The following is a 22,410-nucleotide window of genomic DNA, read 5'->3' as shown; positions in this document are numbered from 1 at the left end:
TCAAAATCCCCAGAACAAAGAGAAAATTTTGCAAGAAAAATTTTTGCAACCAAAAAAACTAGGCCTGAAATAAAAAAAAAATATATCACAAAATTATCTATAATACAGAACAAGGGGAAAAAGAATGATTATTTCAGTGAATGGATCTACTACTGGACTCAAGACACCTAAAGTAACCAGTATCACAGAAGCAAATTTCCCTTCTCCACTAGCCACAATAATTCCCAAGAAATAAGTACTCAAGAACATGAAGGTACAGAGAGATCCTAATTTTGGTACTAAGCCAGAACCAAAGCAATTACATATGAAAAGGCTTTGGGTAAAAATTGGCAATTTACCTTAAGAAAAATATTACAAAACATGAAAAGTCACATACAAAAGAGCTATCAAATAATGAAAGAATAAGAAAATACACTAGAGAGAAATACATCTACATAGTGAAATAACACCCTTTTCAGTCACCCTGTCACAGATTGGAGACAATAATATGTGCTTTTCAAAATATATGAGGAAATAAAATGCATGAAATTTAACAATATAGTATGAATAGACTTTAAACTGTAGACAAGCTGCCAAAGCATAGGAAATTTTGAGAATAGACTCAAATAGTGATCTCTATCTAGATGTAACTCTTGAGATTGGAGTTTATTTTGTGATCATATACAATACATTGATGGTTTATTGACTATATTTGAAGTGCTTTTACTTTAGATAGAAATCTTGTAGCACTTATGTAATAGCATGTATATATGGGACAGACAATACAGATGGACCATGAGTTTGACCCAGAGTTACAGAAGGGGACAAATGAGCTTGATTGATTTTAGGAAACTGCAAAGAATTTTTCTTGACTTCATGTTTTTTATGAAAGCAAATTTCCTTTTTTTTTTCCAGTAATTGCTGGTTGTGTTTTATGCCAGCAAGATAGGGAATGCTACAACCTCCAAAGAACTAAAGATAAGTATCACACACAAGGTAATGAAAACATTCAAAAGGTATATATAAGCAAGCTTTAACAAATAAACTCTACTTAAAACTGGAGTAAAGGATATCATAAAGGAATTTTACAATAGGAGGAACAATAGCTAATATCATGCCAAGATACAGATATGAGAAGTGGACAGTAAGAGTGTTTCACTGATATCCGAAGATCAGGAAACAAGAATATCTGAAGCATGTTGGTAGATTTTCTAATGTGAACTTTGGAGAGAAAATCAGCAAGAGTTGTACAGGATAGAAAAGTATAGACAAATTGTAATCATTACTGGAAGTCATTTTCAGTAATGTGTGAACAAACTTAAGTTTTTTCACAAGTCCTTGCGAACTGGATATTCTAATGGTATTTGCTATTGGTATTCATTTCAAATCAGTAATACATTCATGACATAATAGAGTATCTGGCCTCAAAGTCAGTAAGACAGGAGCTCACACTACATACTGGTGTTGGAATTGAGTCAAATCATGTGGCTCCTTAAGACTCTAGGTCACTCTTTAAAACTTAGTTAGAGGAAAGATATTAACATGATAGTAAAGAGTATTTCCTTAGCCAATAATACTCTATGAAAACATAAGTACAATTCCTATCCTCTACATCCTATGAATATTAGTTGAAGGCTCCTATACTCTCATAAATGTTCAAGTTGATAATGAAGTAAGAATGGATGCTTACATTATTGTTGGAGTAACATGACAAATAATTGTTTCACAATTAGACCTCAAATGAAAGACAATGTATATGGTTTAGCCTTAAAGGGTTTTAGAAGTTCATTTGGGTGCAAATGATTAAAATATTGAAATCAATGTCTTAGAATCAGACATGTGAGAATATATATGTTGCATTTTTGTTTTATAAAATCTAATTTTTATTAGCATGGATTTTTGCCATGGTGGATGCTGAGGCACATCCCTTTTGGGGATACCATTAATAGTATTCATTTTCTCAGCTTACATAATGAATATCTTGTTTTCTCTTTCTTGCTGACTCTATAAAAGTCAACCTGAAATAGTATTTGGAAGGTCCCTGCAGCAAAAGTATGCAGGTAGCGTTTGCACTGGCTTTATATTTAAAATAAAAACTAAGATATAGTTAATATTGGTTTTTGTTATAAAAATGGAAGCTAAAAGTTCAATTTCTTGAGTCTATAGAAATAAAATAAAATTCTTTTAATGGAGAATAGAATATGTTTTCACATATATTACAACTGAGATTCTGCTTCAAGAATGGGACACTAATTTTTGAATGTTATACAGATGAGAACTGGAAAAAAGCATCATCTTTCATTTCTCAAGATTTCTCCTCTAATTTTTACTAATACCCCGCTTAATTCTTTTTTAATTGTGTCCAAATTGTTTTAAGGGCATTGCACAAATTTCATCCTTTTGCCAAGTACATTGTTTTAAGAATATAAAAGGAAGTTCCTTTCTATAACAAAATGTATCCCATTTATAGCTGCAATAGAAAGAGGAACTTCAAATTCTGTAAAGTTATAAGTCTGTTTTCCTGAGAAATTTCTTCTTTCCTTCCTTCCTTCCTTCCTTCCTTCCTTCCTTCCTTCCTTCCTTCCTTCCTTCCTTCCTTCCTTCCTTTCTTTCTTTCTTTCTTTCTTTCTTTCTTTCTTTCTTTCTTTCTTTCTTTCTTTCTTTCTTTTTTTCTTTCTTTCTTTCAACTGACGCAATTGGGATTAAGTGACTTTCCAAGGTGTTGTGTTTGAGGCCAGATTTGAACTCAGGTCTTCCTGACTTCAGAGCTGGTGCTCTATTCACTGTACCACCTAGCTTCCCCTTCCCAAGAAATTTCAAATGGATTTTTTGTGTTTCAGTTCTAAGTCACGTTATGATCTCTAGGTTCATCCTATTACTAATGCTATGCTTTAAAAAAAATGATGACTCAATTCTGTTCATCATTTCATAAGAAAATAGATTTATTTTGCATTGTAAATGTAGTTTCTCCTAAAATATAGACTATATCTCTAGATTGTATTACTGTTTACTAGCACTACTAGCAGTTATATTCAAAGGGATAATTAAAAAGCTTAATTACTAATGCCTAATAATCATTTTGTTGACAGTACAATATTTTGATAGGCTTAATGTTTATTCTAATAGAGGACTATAAGGGAATTTTCAACACCCTTGGTAATAAATAATAATGTTACTTTGATACACAAATATATTTATAAATACATGATCTATGTTTTAGTAGATAGTGTAACTATAAAGTTAATTTATTTTCCTGTCAAATTATGGATAACTTTTTGAAAAGGGATAGTATTAAAATAATGAAGTATGCCTTTAAAAAAGCTCTCAGAATATTATACTATGCACAGCAACATTTTGAATTTACTTGGCTATAACTGTTTGTGACCTGGATATCTTTCATTTAAAATGGTTGTTCTCTTAATAAAATAATCATTGTTTAAATTATTCCAATAATTATTTATAATGATTACTCTCCTATCAATAACATTAATTTCTCATAAAGAACTTGTAAACTTGCTTTTTAAGATTCTCTTAAAATATTAAAAAAAAAAAAAAAAAGGAAAAGGACTCACATGTACAAAAATGCCCTTTTTATAGTGGCAAGGAATGTAAACTGAGTGGATGTCCACCAGTTGGGGAATAACTGGATAAGTTGTGGTATAAGAATGTAATGGAATATTATTGGTCCATGAGAAATGATCAGGAGGATGATTTCAGAAAGGCCTGGAGAGAATTATCTGAACTGATGCTAAGTGAAGTGAGCAGAACCAGGAGAAGATTGTACACAGCAACATCAAGATCATGTGATGATCAGCTATGGTGGACTTGGCTCTTTTCAACAATGAGATGATTCAAGCTAAATTCAATAGGCTTGTGATGGAGAGAGCTATCTGCATCCACACATTGGACTATGGGGACTGACTGTGGATCACAACGTAGTATTTTACTTTTTTGTTGTTGTTTGCTTGATTTTTTCCCTCATTTTCCCCATTTTTGATTTGATTTTTCTTGTATACCATGATAAATGTGGAAAATATTTAGAATTGCACATGATTAATCTGTTTTGAATTACTTGCTGTCTAGGAGAGGTAGGTAAAGAGAGAGGAGGGAGAAAAATTTGGAACCCATGGTTTTTCAAGGATGAATATCAAAAAACTATCTTTCCATGTATTTTGAAAATAAAAAGCCATAATTAAAAAATTAAAAAATACTTTAAAAATAGTAATAAACTCAGAATTTCATACATAATATCCTTTTTTTGTTTTATGTATTAAAATGTTCATTTTAAATGATTCTTATAAATTCTTAATAAAATGAATTTTTAAAAAATAGGTTCCTATTATATTCAAGTGGTACTCCTGAGAAATTAAAGAAATAGTGGAATCCCACTAATGTTTTAGATAATTATTTTATATGAAAAATATTTATATAGAGAAAATGGGCAAAAAAAAAAAAAACAGAAGAGAAAGTGAAAATGTATTTTTTTGGTGTGCATTAGTGAATGAGGTGGTACCAAGAGAAAATAACAATAGTAGACATAGGATCCAAAGACTTGTGTTCAAATTTCTGTTTTGACACTTACTCTGGTCCATTTTACATCTCTAGATCCCCATTTCCTAAAGGAGACACAACAAATTTAATAATCATTAAGTTCCCAAAGCAACTAGGTTGCACAGTGGATTGAATACTTAAATTAGAATTAGAATTAAGAAGAGGTGAATTTCAATCTGGTTTCAGATATTTAATAGCTAAATCACCCCAGACAAGTCACTTAATCTGATTGCTTCAGTTTTCTTAACTATAAAATGAGGAAAGTAATAGCACCTATCTTTGAGTGGAGGGGCTTGTTGGGAGAACAAATGAGATAACATTAGTAAAAAGCTTAGCACAGTGCCTGGTACATAATAGGAACTTAACAAATCTTTTATTCTTTTGTTACTGTTTTTGTTCTACTCTCCCTCCATCCCTTCTTTCCTAATCTAGATCTTTATGTGAACCCTCCCCACCCCACCAATGAAATGACAGCTCCATCATAGTATTCATGGACTAAAAGCTCCAGCTGTATTCCTTCATTAACAATCTTCACAGAACTTTAAAATTGCTATTTATATCAAAATAAATAATTGAAACCTAATATAATAATAATAATAAATCCCTTTGTGATCTCATTAATGTGATTATTTCCTCTACAAGAGGGAATTTCTATCCCATTTCTAACCCATCCAAGATTTCCCATTTTTTCTGTCTATCTTCTCCCATAGATATTCCATTTAGGATTAATTTGACTTGGTCATGGACTTTCTATTATATTAATTCAGGCATAGCACTGAAGTTTTAAAAAGGTCCATAGATTATCACTTGGTCTTCTTACATGACTAGTTCAACCTACTTTTCTGATCAAACATTTCCTTGGTAATATACCTTGTTTATCTTCAACCATGCAGATAATCATTAGAAACATGCAGTAGTTCACTTGAATCACCTTCAATATTAATATTTTTAAGATAATGTTGTTCTTTAATATTTAGAATCTTACAGCATCAACAGGGTAAAATATGTATTAAAGTAAATTTGGATTTTGTGTCAGAAAGCATCTCAGGATCACTGAAAGTGCTGTGTGGTTGTAAAAATGCAATATAGTCTACTCTTTCTTCAATTGAAGGCCCAACACAGTGTTCATCTGCAGTTGCAGTCTAATACATATAATATACACACACACATATCAATTCCAAAAATCTAATCCAATTGCATGTAAAATTTGTGCAACATAATTTAAAATATATATATATTATATATATATATATATAATATATATATATATATATATATATATATATATATATTATATATATATATATGTATAGTTAATTTTCGGTTTAGGTCTCTTTTGGTATTGTTGCTAAAGAGCTAACCTTGACCAAGAGTGCCTGGTTTCAAGTCACGTCTTTGATGCATACTGGCTATGTAATTCTGGAAAGTTACTAACTTTCTTTAACTATAAGAAACTTTCCAAGACAGCCTTCTTCATTCTAAAAACCTTTACCCAATAGGGATCCATGGACAGATTTCAGAGGGTATGTAAACTTAGATGGGAAAATTGATCTTTTTCATAAACCTCTAACTGAAATTTAGCATTTTATTAAATTATTTGAAAACATTCTGAAAAGGGTACACAGACCACATGAGGCTGGAATAGGGGGTCATGACATAACAAAATGTTAAGAATCTTTCTCCTAAAACTACAAGCTACAGAAAAATTGTGAGCATGCATTTGTAGGAAAAACTTGTCTCCTGGGAGTCCTTTTATACTGAAATCACAGATCTCAAGGTCTTATCAATGTCCTATTTTAAGTACAATATGGATCTCACTGAGAAAGAAACTTTGGGTTGTGAAACTTGACGCAATCAGTACAATATCACCAAATGGAAATATATGGAGATTATACCATTTTGTAGGTACTCCCTTCCTAACTCTGTAATGGGCATTCTCTGTGATAGTATTAAATGTCTTTGTTGATCATATAATTCTCTGTTTTATTTCTTAATTATTACCAATAATTAAAGAGAGATGGTAGAGAATTACCTCTACACATACTAAATTATCTTCGTATAAAATTGGGATACTCTTTGTTAAAATAAAAACTCCAAAAAATAATTACAAACCATATTTTATTCTGTCAAGCCTTTTTATAAACAAGAATAAACATAGTGGAATCTTGAAATCTCTGTACACATTAGTCAGCTGTCTGACTAATTATGATCTATTATAGAATATTGTTCAGAGGTCTATACATTAATTCTCACAGTTTCATCTATGAATTGATCATTTTCATTACAAAGATGAGAAAATAGATATGAGTCAGTGGTTATTAGAAGTCATTCAATCACTGTTTTGGGACAATACACCTGTAAATTTTCCATTATTTTGGTTTCCTATTGTCCTTGACATATTGATATTTCAATGCCTTCAAACATAATTAAGCAGTGACATTTACTTTGATCCTGGTTTCATCTTCTTAATTGTTATTTCAATCTTATTGTATATAATATATTAGGGAATAAGTTATCTTGGGTTTAAATATAAGAATTCCTCTATTCATGATGAAAATAGAATATAGAAATACACATTGATCCCTCCTGCTGTCATGTTTATATATAAATGCTCTTGGGATGATGTGACTTAGTTTGTTATCATGATAATCTTTCTGTAGACTTAATTTTATTTCTACTATATTCCATTTTTTTAGGAGATGATACCGCATATATTTTTCTGCCATCCTTCTCCTTAGCATTTTCCAAATGAGATTGTATTCTAAAATAGAACTGGCATTGGTTACTATATCTCTCTGCTTGGCAAGGATATAGAATTTATTAGTTAAGATGCTTTCTGGTCTTTCTTAGTTCCTATGGCAAATTGTTTTGGTTTTTGGTGGGGAAAAGGTTTTTTTTTGTTTGTTTGTTTGTTTGTTTGTTTTTTTCAGGAAATACTGCTGATCAGTAGCTATGCTTTTTTTTTTTTTCTATTTCCCATTTTTCAGCCTCAGTAGTTAGTTTTAGTAGATTATTTTGAAGGTATAAAATTGTTCCTTGTGTCATTTTCATCTTTTCTTCTAAATTAATGTTAACTTTGACTTTTGTTCCATTTAATACATGACTAAATGATACAGACAACTAATTCTGATACGATTACTATACCTATAGCCAGTCATTTCCTGTCTATTTTGATATAGTCACCTTACTTTATGAGTATTATGATTTGGGTAATAATATCAAATATCAGTTTGGTGTTATTATGTCAAATACTTTCTCTTTTCTATTAAAATATTCATAATACATAATCTTAACATTTATGAACAATCGATAGCATATTTCAAAAAATCTAAACCTTTGCTTTTTTATTACCTCTTTTTTTATTGAAATTACTGGATATTTAAATGCAAATAGTTTGGAGGCATTTAATCAAGTTTTGTGGATTTTTTTCCTCTTATTTTTTTCACTAGGAGTAAGAGAAAAGCAAGCAAGCAAACAAATTTTGTTTATTTCTTCATCCTGGAAATCACATCAAGTAGCTAAGTACCCTTCAAAATCAGGGAAAATCATTAATTAGAACCTCAGTTTGCAAACAACCTATAATCCTACATCCTGGACTTTTAGAGACCAGTATTTACACTTGGAGACATACAAATCACCTTCATAATACTTTATTTAAGTTCAGTCCAACCCCAGAACATTCTGAAAGGTTGAAACAATTTGCCCAAAGCCAGTTAGACAGTCAAGAAAAGATTGAACAATTTCAAAGAAATATAAACTCTATGTAATATTTGCTAAAAAAATATTTAATGCATAATAATATAAATTAAGTACATATTAGAAAATTCTTTGCTGTCCCTACACTACTAAAGCACTAAGCAAAACATATTTTAAAGAAATTTCGATATGTTCTCAATCATTGACATTGTTTATTGCCTATAAATTGGTGGAGAATATCAATGCAAAAACTCTGCATTTTCTAGTGAGCAAAATAATGTGCAAATAAATGTTATGGCACATAGTGCATTTCAAATCAATTCAATAAACATTTTTCAGGTGTCTATTGTGTGCAAGCCCATGTATTAGATTTTTTATAAGAATTTCTACAATTGAAGGGGTAGTTGGGAAGAAGATATTCTAGAAAGAGGAAACAGAAATAGCAAAGTTAGAGAAGCAGGCAAGTACAAGGTAAGCAGAATAATTAAATAATATAAACTGACTGAAGTAGATGATTTTAGATTGTGTTAAACTTTAAACATCAAGAAAGGAGAAGTCTAACTGGTAGGCATGAATGCTAATTAAGAGTGACCAGATCTATGCATAAGGAAGTTTAATTTCTTAAAGCAATAGTGTTAAATTTAAATCAAAAGGAGGGAGCATTAAACCATCATAAGGGTTTCTGTGGGCCACATTGATTTAGAAAAATGTAATCACATATTAATAATCTTTATGTTTCATTGCATTTTTATTTACATTATTAAATTTCCTAATTATTCTGGGAAACACACAGGGATATTGTGGGTCATATGGGACAGTGGGCTGGGTGTTTGACACTTCTGTTTTAGAAATATGAAAGCTAGTTTGGGAGTGGGAAAAAATGGAGGAGCCAATACTGAGGAGAAAGTTACCTTAATTGCAGAGAAAGATGGTGATAAAGACCTACAAAGTAATAATGGAAATAGATTAAAATATTTTTGAGGCAGAATTAAGTGAGCTTGATAAGGGAATATGAGAGATAAATGGAGCCTACATCAGCCATGGCACTTGGGAGAAAAATAAAAAACTCCATCTTAGATATGTTAAGTTTGAAATACTATCATGATGTTCAGATAGCGGTATCAAATAATTTGTTCTAATGTGGAAAGAAAACATAAGAAGAATGGTTTGTAGAAAAAGTAAAAAAAAAAATGTCTACAGCAAAATGTTCACTGGAAGTGGTTAGGAGTAAAAGGAGTCAGTCAAATTGAAGAAAAAATGGTTCTCATGTAAATCAGATGAAAGTATAATCCATAATACAAATTCAAATTGAAAGTGAATTGCTATAGGCACCTAATAGGTCAAGCTCCCTCTCATCATCACGTCTGTGTCAATACCCTCAATTAAGGACTAACATAAAGCAGTCAATACTTAGAAACCTTCTTCTTAAAGTAGAAGTTGATAGAATGAACCTGATGGGGATGGGTGAGTAGGATCCAATAAAATCAGTGAGGGAAATGTGTTCTCTGGATGGGGTTGAGCTCATTGCAAAGGAGAAATTTTTGTATTGGACATACAGTTATTCAGGTTAAATTTTTTTGTGCTACCACCTTTCTCCCCATACTTCCAACCACTGATAAGAGTACAGTTAAAATTTGATAGTATTACCCAGATTTTTTTTTTTTTTGTCTTTCTATTAGCAACTGAGGAAAATATTTCAATGCTACTTGTTTTTATTTATTTATTTGGTTAAAGATTGTTTTTTTTCTCTCTCACATCAACAAATCTTTGAAACAAATATTCATAGTCCAATAAAAATAATTCAGACATTGGCCATATCCAAAAATATATATGTCTTAAAATGTTCTCTGAGTCTATCATTTCTCTGCAACGAAGTGGATTGTTTGTTTCATCATGAGTTTTCTGGCTGCCTAAAACTGTAATTGCTCAGATGAGCTAATTCCACACTGACTAGAATTCTTAAATCTTTCAATATTGGGTGCACAGAGGACACATCAGTTAAAAGGCCTTCAGTTTTTTGTTTTGTTTTTCAGGAAATCTAATGGCATGCTATCTTGCAAAATTTTTGTGAACTTAGAATCACATGAAACTTGAGTTAACATAACAAAGATAAACTCCTTACTCTGTTGATGACATTAAGCAAATAATTTAACTTCTTGGGTTATACTTATTCAGTTCACTATAAAATGAAGAAGTCAGATTCATAATCTCTAGATCCCTCCAAGCTCTCAATACATAATCTTAAAATATGAATTTCAAAGTGATTGAAAAAGCATCTCAAGCAAAAAAAAAAAAAAAAAAAAAAAAAGAATATATTTCCCCCAGATAATTGGCAACAAAGATGAGTGAGATTTTTGCATAAGAATGACTGTGATATGACATTTTAAAATTTAATCTCCTATAGCATTGCATACAAAGGAATATATGGTAAAATTAATTTCCAATCTCTTTAATTTTTATTTTTCAATTCTGATAAATTGAAATTTAACAAAAAACTGAAGTGATTTGCACAAAAGATTTAGTAAAAACTTGTTAAGTACCTATTATACACAAAGCACTATTACAGGGACTGAGGATACAAAGATTAAAATGAAATATTCTCTGCCCTCTGAGAGGTTCTCCTGTATTGACATAAGATATATACATACAAAGTAACTAATATAATTTCTAGAACATGGGGGAAATGTTAACTAGGGGAATCAAGGTGAAACATCTAGTTAATGGATGACAAAAAAAAAAAAAAAACTATTTCCTTTGTAACTTTTATTTTTCTATTTAATTAAAAATGAACAAATTCATTTATTAATTGGTTTAGCATAGGACCATCAATATAGAAAGGGCTTACTTAATAACTTCTTTTTCTTTCATTCAGCTATAGCTTTTAAAAACAGTGCAGCTTCCCCTAGCTTTTTAGAAGTGAATGGCAAGACAAGTTAATATCATTAATTTTTTACTCCATCTTGGCTCTTCTTAGATCTCATAACACATTTATGTTTTTCTAATTTGAAACAACAAGAGAACTTTAACACACTAACAACTATATGAGGATAATCAACTATATTACAAAATGAATTGTGTAATTTGGAAGTAATGAGACTGGCAATGTACTGAAAATGGTGTAAAAAGAGTATAGCAATGATTCAGAAGTTATTACTCAATCCATTTAATGAGTCTAAAGACTTTTAAGCATAATAGGGGGTCAAAATGTCTTAGAGAAATTATTCAGTAAAGATTAAAACCTGGTAAATTGAGAAAATGTTTTTTAAGCATGAGACAATGTTTCAAACATACTGTGCTATGGTCAGAATACTAAGATTATATTAGAGTCAGTATGATATAGTGAGACAAGCATATGGCTTGATTTAAAAAACTTGGACTAGAACTGTGTTTTCATGGATAAGTCACTTCCCTTCTCTGAACTTCACCTTCATCTGGAAAATTAGGATAATAATAGCTATGCTCCCTCCCTTACCTAACTAAAAAACTGGGAAAGTGGTTTATAAATTTTAAAATATTAAGTAAACATGGATGATGATGATGATGATAATGATGGAGGTGATGTCCTTTTTGCTCTTTTTCATCTATCTCTTTTTTGAAGACTATCTGTATCTATATGTATCTGTAAAAGAATTGTAGGAAAGTAATAGATAGTTTTAGAGTGACTGTTATTGCTATTTACTTATGAAGTTTCCAAAAATTTTAGTTATGGCAGCTCCTTGATGTCATTCTCTTTACATTAATTGTTTTAAAATGAAAGTGTTGTCCTTCACAGAAAGAGGATTACATGGTTGACTAGTTCTGATGAATATGTTCTTGCAGTTGTTTTTACAATTGTCCATCCACACTCTATCACTTAGCTCCTTTATGACCAATGGAATACATTTGCAAGATGATTGACCAGGGGAAATACTCTGTGACCCTGACCCTGAACAAAATTAACCAGCCTTTTCAGGGATATTGTTTAGTAAAATAGAACAACAACTGAATGTGACGCAATCCTTTGACTAAACATTTTTTTCCCTTCATATTCTGTACTGCTATCCAAGCATTGAAGTCATTAAGGATCCTTTATTTGGCTTTTTTCAGACTCTAAAATGTTTCAAGTTGGTTAGTCAGCTCTTAGTGACATTTTGATTGGCTGCCTACTGACAGTAGGGAACATTTCACTTGGCATTGCAGAAATTAGGAAGTATACCAGTTTGGTAAGTCAAATACCAAACACTTCTTGCCTTAAACCTATTGACCTCACATAATATTTTGTTACATTCTACTGGACCTACAAGAAAAAAATCACACTAGATCATGAAGGATCCAAGGTCCACAACGAATGAATCAGTATGGAATTGGGCTGCTTTTGTTTAATTTACAGATGAATTATACAAGTTATTGCTTAGCCTTCTGTTTCCAGTTTCACATTTCATAGAAAAGCTACAGATAGGCTTCCCTCCCACTCTTGGTAAAGCTTCAGAAAATGAGCCAATGCTGCAGGCAGGTTCAGCAGAGACACTGCAGTTAGACTTGGCAAATCCTCCTGAAATCACATTTATCTTTTGCCAATTATATCTGGGCTGTCTGTTTTTACAGTATTTAATAGCTTCTGACCTTATTAATTCAAATTTTTATTAAAGATCCATTGACAGTAACTGGCATCATTTCCACATAACAAACCAAACTTCTACAAAGATTTCAACACAGGTCTATGATTCTTGGGGACTGTCTTGTGTACTGGATAGTGTTTGCTTATTAGTTTTAATTCAAGAACTAAAACGCATCTTTTTTGCTCCCTCCCCCCCATACCCAATTTAATTCAGTGGCATGACCTTTCACTAACAATTGTGTCATTTAAAAAGCTAAATGACTCAGACTTGTTTCTAATAGGGATTCCATCCAATCACAATCTGAGAAAGCTGATCATAATTCCTGCCCATGCCAAGCATAATACTAAAACCTTTAGTACTATTACTGAGCTGTTCCTTCAGTGGTTTTTTTTTTTTCCTTCCCCAAACAAGGTCATATCATTAAACTAAACCTCTCTATTGAGTTGTTTTGGTCCCACCCAAAGTATAACCACTTTATTGAATAAAGGATAAGCATAGGATGAGCCTCAGGATATAGAGGATGTGATGAAAAGGATGAAGAATAACCTCAAAACTGTTCTATTTCTAAATCCAAGGAAGGTTAAAACCATATACATTTAGGGGAAGAAAAGAAAAAGAAATCTTGGACTGGAAGGAATAAAATGCTGGTTAATAACGTGAAAGCACTCTCATAGATAATATTCCACAAGTCATTTCTGTTTCTTTACCCAAGATGTGTTCTTCTCACCTCTATCTTTTGGAACTTTTAGATTGTTTCAAGATTCACTTCAAGTATCTCCTTCAAGAGACTTTTTCTGCTTTCCCCAGCCATTAATTATTGATCTTTTTTATAAAGTAACTTTGTATGATTTGATTATGTAATCGATTTACTTATCTCTGTATAGAATGTAAACCTCTCAAGGTAAATGAGTTTTTTTCCCCCCCAGTCTTTGTATCTCCAATGACTAGCATAGTTCCTCATATACTTGTTCTTTAGTTGTTCAATTATGTCTTTCTCTTTCTGACCCTATTTTGGGTTTTCTCAGCAAAAATACTGAAATGGTTTCCTGTTTCCTTCTCCAGCTCACTTTATAGATGAGAAAAACCTAGCTTCAAAAGATTAAGTGATTTTGTCCAGGATCAAACAGCTAGTAAATGTCTGAGGACAGATTTAAACTCAGGAAGATGAGTCTTCCTTAGTCTAAGCCCAGCACCCTTATCCTTTGTGTCATGTAGCTACTCAACCCATGCTAATTGAATGGGGGGAAATAGAAATAAAGCAAGAACTCACACAAAAGAAATCATGTTAGAGAACTCAGTTTGTATAATCTTCTTGTGTCCAAATATCAAATGTGGAGGATAACATGAGCAACTATAGGGAGACAGGAGAAATCAAGATAAGAATAGAGTATAGAGAGTCATCCAAATAATTTACAATATGAAGGAAAATATCACAAAATAGTATAAGTTGGAACTCTATTAAAGATACCTTTGAATGCCATAATGAGTTCATCCTTAATTCAATAGGGAATAAGGAGCCAATAAAAGTTTTTCCATAGATGATTAAAGTGAATATTTAACTATTTCACTAACATTAATACAAAGAATGAATTAGGAAAGGTGTAGGGGAAGAGTATGAACATACAGAAACCAACTAAGTGGCTATTACAATTGTCTCTAGTAGATAAGAATAGTTGCAATGAGAGTGGAAAGAAAGAGAAAGCATAAGAGAAATTTTGATGTATGAAACTGATATAATACAAAATTATTTTCCTGAGTTTTAATAGTTTGAAACTGCATTAAGACTTGTTATACCTTCTATTTTGAGTTTGGGAAGTAGCATCTACTTTGCACTTGACCCATTTTTGTCTTGCATCACAGATATTTGTGTATAGATAATAGGATATAATTCTTGGCTCTGATATTTACTATATATTTCATTAGGAAAGTCACTCAGTAATCTGTATTTCAGTTTCCTCATCTGTGAAATGGAAATAAAAATAACCAACATGTATATAACATTGTAAGGCTTATAAAGACCTTTATATAGATAGGTGCCAGATACTATGCTAATTGCTAGGGATACAAAAAAGATGCTAAAGACAATTTCTACCCTCAAGTAACTTATAATCTAATGGGATAATTACTGAAGTAAGTACTGACAATGTTATTGTATTTATTTCTAGGTAAGAAAACTTAGGGTCAAAAAAGTTACACAAGTAAATGAAGAAAAAAATAATATGTCCCTATTATACACAAGCACCATGTTAAGTGATGAAAATCCAACAATAAAAATGGAGACTGCTGTCAAGAAAGGCACACTCTAGTGGAAGAGAAAACATACAGGAGGCATCAGGTACAATTCAGGTAGAAAGGTTCCATGATCTGTAGGATGCAATGACAAAGCCGATGGTAATGTAGTAACTTTAATTCCATTTTCATTGATCACACAGATAGTGTCAGAGTCTAAGTCCTTGAGTGCTTGAGTCCAAGTCCAACATTCTGTCTACAAAGACTAAACTATATTGCCTTTTAGTGACAAAGTACTTAAGAAAAGTGAGAAAGGAAAGAGTAATTTCATTTAACGTTAACAGAAAGGTTTCATCCAGGAGGTGGCATATGAGGTGAGTCTTATAGGAAAAGAAGGACTCAGAAAGCTAGACATGAGGAAGAAGTGAATTTCAGTCATTGGGAGACAGTTTGCACAAATGTACCAAGGCAGGAAATGTCAAATTGAGTTCAGGTAACAGCAAGTGGTTCAGCTTGTCTGAAACAAAATGCTGGAGGGAGAGTAATGCATAATACAACTGTCAGGATGGATCAAGATTATGTAAACCCTTAAATGAATGCTCCTATTTTAATCAACCATCTATGTGGCTATTATCTTATATCTTTCTCTTCACTACTGTATTATTTGCAGATGTTTTCTTCTTGATTTTTTTTCCCTCTTCCTAATTTTTTCTTCTTCCTTGAATACTTAAAAACAATTCAGCTAACTTTCTTACAATGGATTCATTAAATTAAAACCAAGTGCTTCTCCTTAGCAGAGCATATCTAAAATCTTTTAAAGAAATGGAAGAAATATGAAATGATATTTAATAAATTTACTTCATAGAGAAGTTCCAAACACACAATAAAAAACTTTAGTATCCTGACCAGATGAAATTTTACAAGAAGATAAAAATAATTAAAATTTTTCAAGATGTTTAAGATATGATTCTATTTAATAAGAAGAAAAATCCATATTTTTAAAATTGTCACAATAAAAATCATGGAATATTAAATAGTATTACAATTTGCATTGGTATTTTAAAGCATTCAAATTCTTTATTATATTTGTGTACAATTTAAACAATAACTTTAAATAGACTGATTTCATGTGGGGCCTCCTCATGGCACAGAGATAATCTTGGTTTTCAAAAGTTATGCCTGCATTGTGCAAGCTCGGATAGATTCTCCAAATGTTTGAGTCTGGATCAAGAGAAAGACTGTTTCTATTGGCCTAGTTAAGGATGACAGAATACATATTTGAAATGCAGAGCACTTAATAATGATTTTGGTTGGGGTACAGGGATACTGCAACAACTCATAAGCAAAAGAACATACAAAATACCCTTACTTGGGTAGCAGAGCCCCATCCCTTTTACCTGAATCAGTGATGGTGATAAGAGTAGTTGAAATGGGGTCAGAAAATCCTGAGGAGTATATTTTTCTTCAGCCATCAAAAGATATAATAACAATGTCTAAATTCCTCTTTGGAATGATTCATAATTTGATGCAAAATTTAATAGTACTATCAGATTAGTCAAAGTAGTTAAAAATGCTTCACAAAATGTATAAGGTCTTTGAAATATTGGTATTTTTTTTTTTTTTTTTGGTATTGGTATATTTTTTTTTTTTTTTTGAGGTTAAAAAGTACACTTTGGAATTCATCCAGTTTCTTAGTGTGTGATTAACACTGAATTAAATGTATTGGACACCAAGTAAATGTTCAATGAATACTTCTAAAATTAATGCTTGCTGAATAAATTGTGGGAATACCTTAACGTGTGACCAAATTACTACAACTACAACGTAGCAAATTCCCTATTGTTGACAATTGAATAAATCAGTTTTCTAGCACATTCTAGCACATAATAGCATTTCATTCACCACAATAAATGAGAGAAAAATGAATATTTTAATGTGATGATGTTTTATATTCTAAATCAATTTAAAATATTATTTATAAAAAATAAGTAAATTTTTTTTCTATATTATTTTCTTAGATATTGAAGAAAAAATTCTGTAATTTCAATTTATCTATTCAAGTTTCAAATCTTTAAAACTGAAGTCACCTTCTTTCTCATGTAAGACCCTTGAGATTGAAAAGCTCCACCCTGATTTTTATATTTCTAATAAAGGTGCCAAATTTTCTCTTAGTCACCCCTTATTGACATTAATTAATTTTGATTCTTTTGGCCTCTTAAATTCAATCAGTTACTCTGCAATCTTCATTCATACACTTCCAATATTATTTGCATTCATATTATCCCTGTCTATTCCCACTGCAACCAGTCACTGCAGGTTCTGTAAAACTTTGGTTCAGATTATTTTAAAAGTCTCTCACCTCAGCTTCCTTCTTTTAGTTTTCTTCCCTTTCCAAATCATCATTCTTATCACTGCCTACATAAACTTTCTATCACTTTGATTTTGATACTTTTCTGCTGAAAAACTTTTAGTCCCATCTGTATGTATACATAGAACATGGGCAATTCATATTGGCACACCTTGGCCAATATGATCCACAATACTTTTTTAATTTTACTTTTTAAATTTAAATTTTGATTTATAGAATAAAACAAGCATTTCCATAATGTGATATAATAATAAAAAAAATTCTGTAAGAAATCGCAAATCTATTGTATACAACCTGCTATTCCTTTTAAATATATAATGAAGTTATATAAATGCAATGCTGCATTTACTATACACAATATACTCTTGGTCCTGCTCAATATGCTTTTCACCATTTTGTGCAAGTCTTTTCATACTTTTCTAAGATCATTGAGCTCATCATTTCTTATAGCACAGTAGCATTCTATCATAATCACATACTACAATTTGTACAGCCATCCCCTAATTGATGGTATCCCCTTCAATTTTCAATTCTTTACCATCACAAAGGAGCTAGATAAAAACCCCATTCATATTAAAATTTAGAATACTTATTTGTGAAATTCCCATCATCTTATCTTTACTATTTTCTTTTCCACCCTCTATTTTTACTCTATTCTTCTTATCTTATTTTCTCTCCCCACCCCATCACTCTCCATCTCAACTCTCCAAAAATCCCCCTTACCCTCTTCAGGCACTCTTCCAATCCCAAAAATTCCCTCCCATTTTTAATTGCCAATTTGTATTAGCACAATAGCCTCCTGGCTAATCTTATTATCTACAATCCCTTTCTCTTTTCCAATTCATTCTATACACTTCCATATCAATCTTCCTAAATGTGATTAGTAGCGGCAGTAGTAAGTAGTAGTAGAAATAGTAGTAATATTTTCATATTTACCAACCATTGCTACTTATTGTCTACTAAACAAATAAATGACAATTCCTTAACTTGGATTCAACATGCTATGAATCAAGCTAGTTGATAAATAATTGAAAGTCATCTCAATATTATAATGAAGTACACGACTTTACTAAATGATTTGTCCCCCCACTCTCTAGTCATGCCAGATTCATTATTATTGTAGTTTTTCTAGAACTTTAAAATTTGCAAAGTACTTTATTAATTTTTTTTTTTAATTTCACAAGGGCCATCTTATAAGACAACTTTCACAGGGATTTGTATTCCAGTTTTACAGATGAGGAACATGAGACATGAAATTTAAGTGACTTCTTCATAATCACTCAGTTGGTAAGTGTCATAGACAGGAGTCAAATACAAATCTTGCAAACTTTTTTCAGCAAACTATCCCTTCATCTATGCTAACTATCAAATATAGTTTCAGATTTTCAACTTCTTTGCCTTTGTTTACAATCATCCCTTTACACAATATCCTAGTTGAGCATAATTTAGGCTGAGAAACTCAGCAGTCTGGAGAATAGTACTATTGAGCCTTGCTTTGAGAAAAGAGGACCAGCCAATGATAATGTTTGCCTCAGAGTGTGATGATTAATATTGGTACACCTGGTAAATGTAACCATATGAGAATATGAATAATATCCTTCCACACTTTTATCTATCTAAATTCTATGCATTTTACTACAAAGAATTTTTTAAAAGGAAAAAGAGCTATATTTCCCCCCCAAAAAAAATTTATCAGAAGGAAAGCAGCAAAGTGGGGGAAATTTTTATAGACACTTTCTCAGATAAAGGTCTAAAATCTCAATTATATAAAAAAGTTATCAAATCTATAAGAATATGAGGCATTTACCAATTGGTAAAAGAATATGAACAAGCAGTTTTCCAAGAAAGCAAACAATTAATATTATTATATGACCAAAGATTGTCATATGAAAAATATTAATTTTTATTATTAATCAGAAAAATACAAATTAAAACAACCTTGAGAGATCATTTTATGTCTACTGGATTGGATAAGATGATTGAAAAGGAAAATGACAAATGTTGGCAAGGATGTGGAAAAAAAAAAAAAGGGGACACAAATTCATTGTCCAAAACATTTTGGAGGGCAATCTGGAATTATGTCCAAAGGATTATTAAACTACCTATTCTTTTGACTCAGCAATAACATTCTTTGGTCTATTTCCAAAGATAATTAGAGAAAAGGGAAAAGATCCTATGTGTTTTAAAATATTAATAACAGCTCTTTTTATGATGGCAAAGAATTGGAAATTTCAAGGACATCTATCAATTGGAGAATGGCTGAACAAGTTATGGTATATAATTATGATAGAATACTACTATGCTATAAGAAATGATGAACTCAATGATTATAAAAACATGGAAATATTTGCAAGAAATAATGAAGAAAGAAATTAGCAGAACCAAGAGAACTGTATACTGTAACAGTAATATCATTTTAAGAATGACCTTGAGCAAATAAGACATTTTAAACTAGTATAAATACCCAATTACCATGATAGATATATGAAGAAAGAGGCTTTCTGCATTCACAGAAAGAACTGAGAAAAGTATGTATGGAATTAGTATATGTATATATGTGTTTATGCATGTGTGTACAACATACACATATACATATGACATGTGCATGACATGTGCACAATACATATGAGTACATGCTATCTAATGATAGTCCTCTCTGAAATGAAGGGAGGATAGAGGCAGAAGAAAAAAGGAGAATAAAAAGGAAATTTACATGATTGCTTTTTTGTATATTTGAAAGGAATAGCGAGTTATACATAGTGAAAAAATATTTATAGCAGCACTTTTGTGGTATACAAAAATTGGAAATTGAGTGGATGCCTATTAATTGAGGAATGGTTGAACAAGTTGTGCTATATGACATGTGTATTCTTGTGGTATAAGAAATGATAAGCAGCGTGCTTTATGGAAAACTTTGAAAGATTTATATGAACAGATGCAAAATGAAGTGACAAGAACCAGGACAATATTGTACATATTAACAACAATATTATACAACGATCAATTGTGAATGACTTAGCTATTCTTAGAAATAGAGTAATCTAAATTATTTTTGAAAGCTTCACTAAAAATGCTATCCACCTCCAAAGAAAGATCTGATGGAATTAAATGCAGACAGAAGCATTTTCTTTTAGTTTCTTTACTTTTCTTGCTTTTGAGGGAGTAGTGATGGTGGTGTCTATTTTGTACAAAATTATTTAATATATGAATTTTCTTCATGACTACACATATATTAATCCATGAAAAATTGCTTATCTTCTTATTGAGGGAAAAGGGCAACCAGAGAGGCAATACAAAAATTTAAAAAGCAATTAGATAAAAATAAAATATTTTTAAACTAAACACACAAATAAATTCTTGAAAGATCATTTTGGATATCTCTTCTTCTATGAATGTTTTCCAACTTCCACTACTAGAATTATCCTTCTTTGAACTACCCAGTTACTTGTTTGTGATTCTCTAAATTATCTTAGTATATTTTGAATTATGGTGTGAATGTGTGCTTGTGTGTGTGTGTGTGTGTGTGTGTGTGTGTGTTCATTTAGTATTAACTGTAATATTAAATTGAAAGAATCTTGAGGGCAAGAACTGTGTGTATGTTTTACATTCTCTTCAATTCCTTAATACCGCATAAAGCTTATTAAATATCAGTTGAATGAATTTTATATTCTTATATTTTCTACAAGTTTGGGGGTTTGGGTGGTTGGGATCTTCAATAAGGTCTTATAGTTCTTTGATTGTGGTTATCTCCATTTAAAATATAGTAATCTATGCCCAGTGAAATAGATTTTTCTTGAAAGCTGATTTGAGACCTCCTTATAAACAACAATAGCAAAACACTCTCTGATGGCTCTTACAGAATAACACAGCATGCTCTATACAATAGGTAAAACAAGCCTTTATCCAGCTCGAAAGACTTTACCTTGACAAGAATTCATTGAAGGAGAGGCGGACAGGATATCCATACCGAATGATCTTCACCATCTCTAAAACCCCAATATATTGTAGCTGAGCAGACACATAAAAATTATCAAAAGTATCTGGCAGCTTAGAGTTATTGGGTTTGATGCAATGAATAAAATGTGGTGTGCCCTTCTGAAGCTTCCCAATGATATCCATAAGGGATTTCTATGGAGAGAAGTAAAACCTAGTTAATTCTCAGAGGAATACATTGATTGCTAAGAACACAATTTATAGTGAAATTTTACATGTTCACATTCTTTCTTTCATACTTATTAGGTATTATTTTTTTATTTAGAAGTTAATCTGAATATGTAAATCAATTTTATAAGCCAAATAGGGAGAAAATCACTAAGATGCTAATCAAAATTTTCATATTTATAGTCACATGCCTTTAAAAGAACACTGACCCTGAGTTGTGAAGCCACTGTGACTGGACCTCCCCTTTCTAGTTTCTGCAGAAATGTGGAAGTTCCTTTCTTTTTAAATAACTATAAGGGGGAAAAGAAAGCACAGATGAGAAAGATTTTATCTGAATTTGAGAAAAGTAATAAGTCCATATCATCCATAAAATCCCTTATAGACAAATACAGATTTTTTAGCATAAATTACAAAATCAGAATCAGAACATTTTTAGCAATTTTAATATATGTTGGGGAAAATGACTAGTGAATGTGTAAATAACTTTCTTTGAGTGGCAACTTTTCAAGAAAATCAAAGCTGCCAACTTATTTTAAGTTGAGCACAAATATATATTCAGACACTAGGTGACTGAAATGCTGGTGCAACAATATGTATACTCTGCAGAAAATCATTCTGATAATTAGGAATAAAATAGCAACAGATTTTTTTTTTGATATATGTAGCCTGCCAAAGGACAAAATGAATATTTCTTTTGTGAAAAGAAACATTTTACAATCATTAGATTGTAACTCTAAGTTTAGCTCTAATCAGTAACTAAGAAGATATTCTATTTGATGTCTTTATAGTTATGTATTTTTTTACTGATAAAATACATATATATATTAC

The 22,410-nt window shown here is 31.1% G+C and overlaps 1 protein-coding gene across 1 annotated transcript in view; it reads right to left on the bottom strand.

Moving 5' to 3' along the window:
• Positions 1–22,410, bottom strand: part of MYO16 (myosin XVI) — a 722,870-nt gene that overhangs the window by 180,091 nt on the left and 520,369 nt on the right. Inside the window, exons 26-27 of the mRNA XM_051984178.1 lie at positions 21,792–21,872; positions 21,344–21,549 (exon numbers count right to left, since the gene is read on the bottom strand). Coding sequence (XP_051840138.1) covers positions 21,344–21,549; positions 21,792–21,872 — 287 coding nt within the window. The remainder of the gene's footprint in view (positions 1–21,343; positions 21,550–21,791; positions 21,873–22,410) is intronic.

This window comes from Antechinus flavipes, chromosome 3, assembly GCF_016432865.1.
Source record: "Antechinus flavipes isolate AdamAnt ecotype Samford, QLD, Australia chromosome 3, AdamAnt_v2, whole genome shotgun sequence".
Classification (NCBI taxonomy): domain Eukaryota; kingdom Metazoa; phylum Chordata; class Mammalia; order Dasyuromorphia; family Dasyuridae; genus Antechinus; species Antechinus flavipes.
This window is presented reverse-complemented; position numbering and strand designations above follow the sequence as displayed.